Below are 11,725 nucleotides of genomic sequence, written 5' to 3'. Positions count from 1 at the left end.
GACACCAGTACACCATCAACGGTTGAAATAGTACGTATGTCACACCGTCACACCACCACCTTTGAGCCCACCGCATAGCCAGTCCGAAACCCTAACGGCAATGGCAGAGTCATCTGCTGAAGTAACATTTGGGTTACCCAAAATACTATCCAACATAACAAAAAAGAAAACGTATTCTCACGAATCACGCACAATCAAAAACATAGAAGGGTATAACTGTCCACACCACGACGACGTACATGGAAAAATATGCTGAAAAGGACCAAATCTCTCTACTAGTAGGACTTATTGGATCAAAAGTTTAAAGTTGGGACTGATTGGTATAATTGATTGTGGAATGGAATTTACTAGTAAATAATCCAAAATGGAATGGTCTCATATAAAAATTTATTTTTTTATTAAATAAACTATTAATACTTCTTAATAGTTTGGTTTAATTTCCTTTAAATCCTATTGAAAGTTAATCGTGGTAAAATTGTAAATAAAAATCATTTTTTTAGACGATTTTTTATATATATCGCTAAAAAGTGACAATTTGTAATTTTTTTATCACAATTTTATAAATTATCGTAAAGATTTACAATTAATAACCTTTTTTTTGTTATAAATTGTTCAAACTATTGTTAAAAGCTAAAAATTAGTGATGATTTTTTTTAACTGTTACTAAAATTTATAATTAGTGATATTTTTGTGACAAAATTTTAAAACTATTACTGAAAATTAACAATTATTAATTTTTTTTAATAGAGTTTGATAAAAATGAAATTAATAATCACCAAACTTATTGGATAACAAGTCCACCTATTAACATCTGCACGTAAAACTTCTTTTTTTATTTAATATAATTAATTAAAAAATAAATTTTTTAGTTTATCTCTTATACAATAATAAAATTACTTAAATTATTAATTAAAATAAATTTTTAACATCATTGCAATTTGTTAATTAGATTAATGATTTATTAATAAAATAAATTATTTATTATAAAATTTAAAATCTCAAAGATAAAATGTATTTTTTAAAATTATAAAAATAATTTATATTTTTAAAAGATGCGTTCGTAATTTATCCTAAAATGAATTGCATATTCGCATGTCATTATTGCAAGGGCGGGCCATGGTTTTGAAATGCGGGTATCTGGGTATGACTTTAGCAACCCGAATTCAAGATAAGGGTTCTCTTATTTTAATTTACTAGTGCGGCTCATTTAAAAAATAAAAATCATTATGTTGAAGTTAAAATATTTTTATAAAAATAATAATATATATTTTACAGATTTTCATATAATTTTTTTATATATTTCAATACATTTATATATATTATACTTTTATATATATCAATCTCAATCAATGTTCATTTTGAGGGTGGTTAGTGTTGTATATATGTAGAATAATATTAAAAATAACAAAAGTTCTATCAAATGTTTTTATATGGGTGTGAGACCTACATTATGTGGGCCCTGTGTGGGTCTCACACCTATGTTAGATATTTGATAGAAATTTTAGTAGTAAAACTTTTGAGATCTCTAACATCTTTGATATGTGTATGGGTATTGGTAATGATTTGATAGTAGTAACAAATGACTTACTGTAAACTATGTAATGAAAAAATGTTAGAGAGAGAGAGTGAGAAAGGTTTTGCTGCTCAATGGCAAGAGGACCCATCGGTGTTAACAGGAAAATCCATAGCAACCGGCAGCCATCAAGCCCAACCAAATGGCAACCTAGTGGACACCTTAACTGAAGAAATTGACTAGCAAGAATGTCATCATCACAAATCCATCCCTAACCCAGGTACTAACCCTGCCCCCCTCTCCTTCAAGGATGTCTTAACTACCCATCTTTTCTCAAACTCCACCCCCACCCCCTCACTCCTCGATACCATCTGTAACAACCCCCATACTGTTTACTGATTAATGACCGATTGATTACCGATAATCACCGATTACTGTTAAACGAAACTGATAATGACTGATAATTGAACTGATTAAAAGTACTGAACTGACTGACTGAAATTGGAAACCGAATTGATTGAGTATATGTTAGTTAAGTTGCATTCTATCTGTTTGACTGTATGATTATCTGTTCATGCTTATATGTTTAAACTGCTAATGGAAGGCCTTATCGGCGGCCGAATCCAAAATTGATTGATGTTTAATGATCAACATAATTTATGTGATTTTATAGTATAATTATCTGAAAACTGATTAGGCATGATTAAATTAGATTAAAATAAGCTAATTAAAGAGTTTGGTTTATTTACCATATTGCCACCCTTAGTGGCACACTACCTAGTGATGCTAGAGCCTTGCATCCTTGACTCAAAACATTTCCATCAGCCATTTCTCCTGAGCTTAGCCGACCATGAGAGGAGAGTTAGAGAGAGAGAGAATTGTTCTTGTTGATTTGGCTTGAATTGCTTGGAATTGAAGTGTAGATTGCTATATTGAACCTCTAGACTTGCATTCGAGGAACCTAGGTATGAATTTCATCTTTTGATTTTGTCTTTAAGTTGATTCATGCATGGTTCATGTTAATTTGTAGAGCTAAGTCATGATTTGGTTCATTAATGGTGGATTGAAGCTCATCTCTTGCATGCATGTTAGTATTGTTGCATTTTGAGGTTGATTATATGGACATTAGTACATGCATGCTCATATTGTTGTTATAGACCATGTTTTCATCTGGTTTTGAAAAGAAATGAGCTCATTTGAGCAAGCTTTGGAGCTTTAATTTGGTTTAAAACTCATCCATGCATGTTTGAATGTTGTTCTTGAAAATGGGTTTGAATATGGTTTTAATTGACTCACCTTTGGGGCTTGAATTCATAAATTGAGCTTTGAAACTTGTTATACATTGAATTTAGTTATGTTTTCCAGAATTTGGGCCCAAGAGGTCGAGTTTGGAGTGGTTGAATGCTTGGTTTGAGCTTGGGAGGCAAATCTGGAAATTCCAGATTTGGCTTCCTCGCTCGAGCGAAGGGGTCCCCGCTCGAGCGAGCACCTTTGTCCAGGGCTCCGCTCGAGCGACCATCGAGCGACCATCGCGCGTAAAATCTCAGCATCCAGTATTTTTACTGTTTTGCAGACCGCTCGAGCAAAGGATTCCTCGCTCGAGCGAAGCCTTTGATTTTGGACTTCCGCTCGAGCGAAGAAAGTCTCGCTCGAGCGAGGCCCCTATTTTCAGCAAAGTTTGCAAAATGTTTTCTAAGTGTATTTTTGCATCCTCATCCCATCCTAGGCATTCTTAGGCCTAGTTTAAGACATTTAGATGAGGATATCGTTGTAGAACACACCAAGGCAAATTAGGGATTAAGTTATGATATTTCCCAACTGTGTAGCTTAGTGTGTGTTCAACCTGTGAACTGTGTAGGGTTGGCAACTGGGGAGACACGCTCTAGCATACTGTAGCCCAAACTCTGTGAGTAACAATTGTGTAAAGATATGTTCAACTGATATCTTTTGAATACTGAACTGAACTGTTTACTGAACTGGTATTACTGAATGAATGTATGTCCTTTATTTCTGAACTGTACTGTGGCATCCTTAGTACCTACTGTTTACTGTTACTGTTACTGTTACAGAGATCTCTGTCGGTTCCCTCGTGGAACCACTACTGTTTACTGACTGATGGCCATCATTACTGTTCGGTCTTTTAAGACCTACTGTCACTGTTATGCTAATGGATGTACCACATATGACTGTATACTGTACTGAACAACTGAAATACTGATTGAATTGAACTGTTTTCACTACTGTAAGGACATTCATTCTAAACCCCTTTACGCTTTATGTTATTCACTGGGCTTTAGCTCACTGTTTATATATATATGTAGGTGCTCAGCCACCAGATCGGAGCTAGGAGCGTGGGTTAGACTCTAGTTTTGTCAAGCCAGCCTATGTGCCTCACTGCGAGGTTCCGAGCCTACCTGTTAAGGCTTAGGGGTCTTTTACAATTCCCCCTTCTGTACTGTTTTACTGTTCTGTATAGACCGAGTGTTACTGTACTGTTATCAAGGGATTAGGTCCCTGTACTGTGTGACTGTAAATTTTTGTATAGACTGTACTGTTTGTATATGTATGAATGCATGAAAAATCTTTTTGGCATACAGACTGTCACAGCTCATTGGACATTGTTTAATTACTGTATTGGCTTCCGCCAGGCCCTGTACTCTGTTTCACTGTATTACTGTTAAGCAGGCCTTCGGTAATCTCGGATTACTGGCCGGTTACGGTGCTAAACCCATAGGGCCGGGTTTGGGTCGTGACACCATCACCGACAACGAAGAGCTAGATGAAGACGAATTTGTCCTTGCCATTACTCTCACCAGTGAAAATGTCACGACCCAAACCCGCCCCTTGTAGGTTTAGCACCGTAACCGGCCAGTAATCCGTGGATTACCAAAGGCCTCTGAAGATTTTAGCAAATAATAAGGGGCTGCGGAAACAATAATACAAAATAGACAAGGTCCAATGAGCTGTGATAACATACATGGGACAGAACATTTCAAAACTTATTTATATATATATATATATAAACATGCCAGTCCAGATACACAATATTTACAAGGTATTTACAGAATGTACTTCCCAAGACTTGACTTTACAGAGCATACACAAAGACTAGCATGAATACAAAAACAACCATGGCTTTAGGCTTCGTTCGGAACCTCCTCGGGAGGCACAACAGTTGGCTGACAAAAACAAAACAGAAGGCCGTCAACTTTGGCCCTGGTCATGTGCCGGCTCATTTACATACATAATATAAACTGTGAGCGAAAGCCCAGAAAATAATAATAGAGTAAAGGGTTTCAATGAATGAGTTCGTACAGATTCAGAAATCATAATTCAGATTTGTATCAAATTCATCATTTGTCCAGATCATATACAGACAGAAATTATAAGTCATGATTAAGTTTACGTGTTACATCCATTAGCATTAACAGAACAGAACAGAACGTATACACGTGAGGTTACGAATAACTAGTTCCATAAAGGAACCTCCGGATCCGGGCAACAGAACAGAACAGAAGCTGAGCCCCCGTGACATGGCCTCCGGTACGGGTAATAGAGTGCAGACAGAAATAAGTTCCATAAAGGAACCTCCGATACCGGGTAACAGCTAACAGATATCACATGATGCTAAGGATGTCACGAATACATATAAGAAATTGAACAATCATTCATTGTACAGAACATATCATTTCAGAAAACAGATCTTGTTTTATCACACAGAAAGTAGATACAGTTTGAACATAACTTTACTAAGTTATTACTCACCATTGGCTTTGAAACAGACAGACGGAGCAGATTGATCACACGATACGCGGCACGTGACTTACATAACACATAACGGACACACACTTGAAACACACATTCTAATTGCACAAAACTTACGTCGTTGGTTCTTAGTGTGTTTCTAACCTTAAATCCTCACTAAAGAGTTTTAAACATGGCCTAGGGATGCCTATGATGGAATCCAAAGATGCCTTGGAAAATATTTTTCAAAACTTGCTGAAAACAGGGGTCTTGCTCAAGCGTGGCTTCCTTCGCTCGAGCGAGTTTGTCAAAACAGAGGGGTCGCTCGAGCGTAGACTCCTTCACTTGAGCGGTCTGTAAAAAAATGCAAAAAGTACTGGTTGTTGAAATTTTACGCTTGATGCCCGCTTGATGCTCGCTCGAGCGTGAGACACAGCTTTTCGCTCGAGCGTAGGTCTCGTCACTCGAGCATGTGTCTGCGTGCACCAAAAACCTGAGAGCTTGCAATTTAAGCTCGATCCACTATTCCTTCGTTTGAGCGAAGTTCTGAACAAACGATGGTCGCTCGAGCGTGAAATCCTTCGCTCGAGCGAGGAAGCCAAATTTTGGAATTTCCAGATTTGCCTCCCAAGCTCAAACCAAGCATACAACACCTCAAAACTCGACCTCTTGGGCCCACTTTTTGGAAAACACTTGTAAACTCATAGTATAAGATGTTTCAAAGATCAATTTATAAAATCAAAGCCCAAAAGTGAGTCAATTGAACACAATTTCAAATAAAACTTCAAGAACAAAACTTAAATATAACATGCATGAATTTTTATGAATTTTAATGCTCCAAAACCTGATCCAAAGCAAGATTAAGCTCAAGAATAGGATGAATTCATGGACTATAACAAAAATATGGACATGCATGCGAGGATTCTATGAAAACAACCTCACAATTCAAGAATGTAGACATGTATGCATGGTTTAAGCCTTAATTCAACATTTTCAACCAATTCTTGACTTTAAACTCTAATCTTCCATGAACCATGCAAGAATTAATCTTAAATTCACAATTGAAAGGGGAATCTCCTACCTTAAACCTTGAATTTCAAGTCTAGGAGCTCAAATTTGCAAAGCCTCTTCAATTCTCCTAAGTTCCATGCCAAATCTTGATGAACTCTATTTTCTCTTAACTCTCTCTCTCTCTCTCTCTAGTCGGCTTTGGCTTAGGAAGATGGATAAAAATGATGTCAACACATAACATGGAGAGTAAACAATGGCCTAGGATTTTCCACTAAGTGGCAAAACGGTAGATAAGTCCAACTAATGTAATTTAGCTTATCTAATCCAATTTAATCATACCAAATCAAATTTCAACTAAATTTACCATAAAATCACATTACTTCTAGTTAACACAAAACACTAATCAGTTTCGGATTTGGCCGCCGATAAGGCCTTCAATTCGCAGTTCAAAGTCAAAACATGAACAGATCATTTTATGGCAAACAGATAAAAACACAAAGATAATGTAATACATATGCAATTTAATTCCGAATTCTTTCTAAATTACTGTTAGGCATAAATAATCATGGTTTAGCACTAATCGGAGGTCGGGGTTATTACAGTCTTCCCCCTTTAAAAGAGTTTGGTCCTCCAAACTTGAATTACCTTCATTCGAAATCAACATTGGGTCCAATGGAAACAAATCCGGATATCTCTTCATCATGTTTTCCTCGGTTTCCCAAGTTGTATAGGTTTCTCCGTGGTTTTGCCAATCAATTTTTACCAACGGTATTTCTTTATTTCTCAACTTTTTGATCTGACGATTCACAATCTGGATAGGTCTTTCCTCATAAGTGTAGTCATCTTTCAAAAGCACATGTGTCGGTTCAATGACGTGGAGTGGATCCCTCAAATATTCTCGTAGCATCGATACATGAAAGACGTTATGCATGTGTTCCATTACTGGAGGTAAGGTTACCCGATATGATACCGGATTGATCTTTTCGAGGACTTCATAAGGTCCAACATATCTTGGCGCCAATTTTTCCTTAACACCAAACCGAGTTTGGCCCTTCATCGGGGTCACCTTTATGAACACGTGGTCCCCAACTTCATATTCCCTCTCTGTTCTTCGAACATCGGCACAGCTCTTCTGCCGACTCTGTGCAGTTTTCAGACGCTGCTGTATCAGTTTCATTTTCTCGGTTGTTTCTTGCACAAGTTCCGGTCCCAACAAAGGTCTATCACCTACTTCAGCCCAACATATCGGAGAACGACATTTTATTCCATAGAAAGCTTCATAAGGAGCCATTTCAATGCTTGAATGGTAACTGTTGTTGTACACAAATTCAGCTAATGGCAAGTAGGTCTCTTAATTCCCTTGGAAGTCTAACACACACAGTCTGAGCATATCTTCTAGAGTTTGGTTCGTTCGTTTAGTTTGGCCATCTGTCTGTGGGTGATAGGCATTGCTCAGTCTTAATTCAGTCCCCAAAGCCTGTTGCAAACTCTGCCAAAATCTCGATACAAACTTTGAGTCCCTGTTAGACACAATAGATACTAGCACTCCATGCAATCTCACAATTTCAGTCATATAGATATTGGCCAATTTATCAGCGTTATAAATAGTTTTGCTAGGCAGAAAATGGGCAGACTTAGTTAAACGGTCAACTATAACCCAGATAGAGTCCATACCTCGAGAAGAACGAGGCAATCCCACAATTAAGTCCATGGTAATGTGCTCCCATTTCCATTCCGATATTGGGAGTGGTTGTAGCAAACCAGCGGGTCGTTGATGTTCAGCTTTAACCTGTTGGCACTGTAGACATCTAGCCACAAAGTCTGCAATACTCTATTTCATTCCAGGCCACAAAAAATTCTGTTTCAAATTATGATACATCTTCGTGTTCCCCGGATGCATAACAAATTTACTATTGTGAGCTTCGGTCATAACACGTTTCCTCAAATCATAACAGTCGGGTACACAAAGACGGTTCTGAAATTTCAGCACATCATTCTTAAACACAAATCCTGGCCTCGGCTTTGAATCAAATTCCTCCATGATCTTTTTCAAGTATTCATCCTCACACTGTTTTTGTTTGATCTCGTCAAGAATTGTAGGTTGAGCGGTAATAGCAGTTAATAGCCCATCTTGTTCTAGGTCAGTCAACAATTCTTTTCGGCTGGATAGCAAACATGACAAATTCGCACTAGATTTTTGGCTCAAGGCATCTACTATGGTATTAGCCTTTCTTGGATGATACAAGATTTGGAAATCATAATCCTTGATTAGTTCTGACCATCGTCTCTGTCTCATGTTCAATTCCTTTTGGGTGAAGAAATATTTTAAACTTTTATGGTCTATATACACCTCGTAAGTTACCCCATACAAATAGTGACGCCATATTTTTAAAGCAAACACCACAGCCGCTAATTCAAGATCATGTGTTGGGTAATTCTTTTCATGAGGTCGAAGTTGTCTAGAAGTATAGGTAATCACCCTTCCGTTTTGCATTAGTACACATCCCAAGCCTTTATAGGAAGCATCACTGTACACTTGAAACCCATCAGTACCATTAGGCAAGGTTAAGATTGGTGCAGTCACTAACCTGGTTTTCAACTCTTGGAAATGTGCCTCTCTTTGTTCATTCCAGTCAAATGGCACATTTTTTTGAGTTAACAGAGTCAATGGCATGGCAAGCTTGGAAAAGTCTTTCACAAACCTCCGGTAGTAACCTGCAAGTCCCAGAAAACTTCGGACTTCTATCACATTTGTTGGTCTAGGCCAATCCACGTCAGCTTTAATTTTCTGAGGGTCAACAGAAACTCCATCCTTGTTGATTACATGTCCCAAAAATGCACATTGTCAAGCCAGAATTCACACTTGGACAATTTAGCATACAATTTCTTTTCTCTCAAAATTTGCAAGATGGTTCTCAGATGGTTCTCATGTTCTCTGCAGGTGCATTGGTCATCCCAAACGGCATTACTAAAAATTCATAATGTCCATATCTAGTTCGGAATACAGTTTTCTCTATGTCCTTAGCTCTAACCTTTAATTGATGATACTCGGACCTGAGGCCAATTTTGAAAAACACTTGGGCACCCTGAAGTTGATCAAACAAGTCATCTATTCGGGGCAGAGGGTATTTATTCTTGATAGTCACTTTGTTCAGTTCTTGGTAGTCTGTACACAATCTTAAAGATCCATCATTCTTTCTGACAAACAAAACTGGAGCACCCCAAGGTGAAGTACTCAGATGAATAAATTTGTTATCTAACAGTTCCTGAAGTTGGGTTTTCAATTCTTTCAATTTAGAGGTAGACATTCTATAGGGAGTCTTGGAAATAGGTTGTGTCCCCGGAAACACCTGAACAGTGAATTCAATTTCTCTATCAACTAAGTCCCCAGGTAAGTTAGTCGAAAGCACATCGGGAAATTCACAAGCAACAAGAATTGTTTCTACAGTATTACTGTCAGATGGTGCTGTCAGTATACAACACAGATAACCCCTACATCCCTTCCTAAGGAGTTTTACAGCTTTCATAGCTGAAATCAAATATGGGGGAGGAATTACCCCATTCCCAATAAAAGTAAATTCAGGCATACCCGGTGGTCTAAACACAACAGTTTTATTTGCACAGTCAATGGTAGCACAGTATTTAGTCAACCAGTCCATCCCCAAAATACAATCAAAATGATTAATGTCCAAGGGTAATAAGTCGACATATAACATCATATTGCCAATCATAACATCACATGCTAGATAAACATGAGCACACATCATAGAATCCCCAGACGACATAGACACAGATAACACATAAGTCATAAGTTCTAATGGTATAGTCAATTTTCGAGAAAAAACATACGATACAAAGGAATGTGTAGAACCAGAATCTATCAATACATATGCATGTTGAGAACATATAGGGAGTGTACCTAACACCACAGTATAGGTGTTCGACACGTCACCGGGCACTAAGGAAAACACTCGGCCTTGTCTCAGAGGTTCTTTCCCAGTATTGGCTTTGGCATTGGTTTTGGCCACAGAAGCGGATCCCGCTGAACTTGCTGCAGGACGACTAGTAGTCTCAAACCTGAGCGGGCAATCTTTCACTACATGACCTAGTTGGTCACACCAGAAACAAGCACCAGACACCCAGTAGCACACACCCCTGTGCCTTTTACCACAATTAGAACAGACCGGAATTGACCCACTACTCTGACTCGAGCTGTTTGAAGTCCCTGTGTTTTGCTTCTTACTGACAAAGGACCGACCTCTTTTAAAACCAAACCCGGATCTTTTTCCTCTCCACTCAGTTGTTGTAGTTACTGGGGCTTTACTTTGTTTCATAGCAGCTAGGGTGGCCTCTGCCGTTAAGGCCCTGTCTAGAACTTCTACATAAGTAGGCAATTTCAGGACGCCCACTCGATCAAACACGTCTACATTCAATCCACCTTCAAACTTTCGTGCTTTCTTGTAATTGGTATCCACCATATGTGGAGCAAACCATGCCAATTCGGTGAATTTAGCTTCATATTCTGCCACAGACATTCTTCCCTGTTTGAGTTCTTGAAATTCAAACACTTTCTGATCCCTGAAACATTGGGGAAAATACTTGTCGTAGAAGATAGCATTAAACTATGCCAGTGTCATATTTTCATTGCCACTTCGGATTAGTAACCACCACCTGCGGGCTTCATCTTTCAGAGTGTAAGTGGCTAGGAGGACTTTCTGGGTTTCAGAACAAGGAAATACTTCATACAATTTTTCCATCTCAAGCAACCATGTCTTAGCTTTCAAAGGTTCAATTCCACCATAGAACGTTGGCGGTTTCATTTTCATGAATTTCTGTGTCAGATTGATGATGCCATTATTATCTGCCTCGACTTGTGCTGGTGGAGGCGGAGGGGGCAAAGGTTGTTGTCTCTGTTGTTGTGTCAAGGTTTCAGTCAATGCTGCTAACATCTGTTTCATTCGACCCATGCGAGCCTCTGAAGATTCACTTTCACCACTTCCCCTTGCATTCTCCATCTTACTAAACAGACATCAAATGATAATAAACATAGGCATAATCTTATTCGTTTCCTTTAATTCATTTGATTCAAATGTACATCCATTTTTCATATTCAGTTGCATTACCACACACTCACACATGCAGATGGAATGCCCCTAACTCTTACTAGGACATCCTAAGCTCAGACAGAGCTCTGTGTGTGGTAGAACACGTGCTCTGATACCACTCTGTCACGACCCAAACCCGCCCCTGTAGATTTAGCACCATAATCGGCCAGTAATCCGTGGATTACCCAAGGCCTCTAAAGATTTTAGCAAATAATAAGGGGTCGTGGAAGCAATAATACAAAATAGACAAAGTCCAATGAGCTGTGATAATGTACACGGGACAGAACATTTCAAAACTTATTTATATATACATAAACATGCCAGTCCAAATATACAATATTTACAAGGTATT

At 38.2% G+C, this 11,725-nt stretch overlaps 1 protein-coding gene across 1 annotated transcript; it reads right to left on the bottom strand.

The window, feature by feature from the left end:
* Positions 1–39: 39 nt before the first annotated feature.
* LOC145803728 (uncharacterized) lies at positions 40–11,283 on the bottom strand. The gene is made up of 6 exons (XM_082897064.1): positions 11,121–11,283; positions 10,940–11,006; positions 10,544–10,846; positions 9,619–9,772; positions 8,146–8,573; positions 40–145 (listed from the first exon to the last, which is right to left on the bottom strand). The coding sequence occupies exons 1-6, from the start codon at positions 11,281–11,283 to the stop codon at positions 40–42; spliced, it is 1,221 nt and encodes a 406-aa protein (XP_082753190.1).
* Between the last annotated feature and the right edge of the window lie 442 nt (positions 11,284–11,725).

This window comes from Camellia sinensis, chromosome 12 (assembly GCF_055761805.1).
Source record: "Camellia sinensis isolate YWXY chromosome 12, ASM5576180v1, whole genome shotgun sequence".
In the NCBI taxonomy this organism is placed as follows: domain Eukaryota; kingdom Viridiplantae; phylum Streptophyta; class Magnoliopsida; order Ericales; family Theaceae; genus Camellia; species Camellia sinensis.
This window is presented reverse-complemented; position numbering and strand designations above follow the sequence as displayed.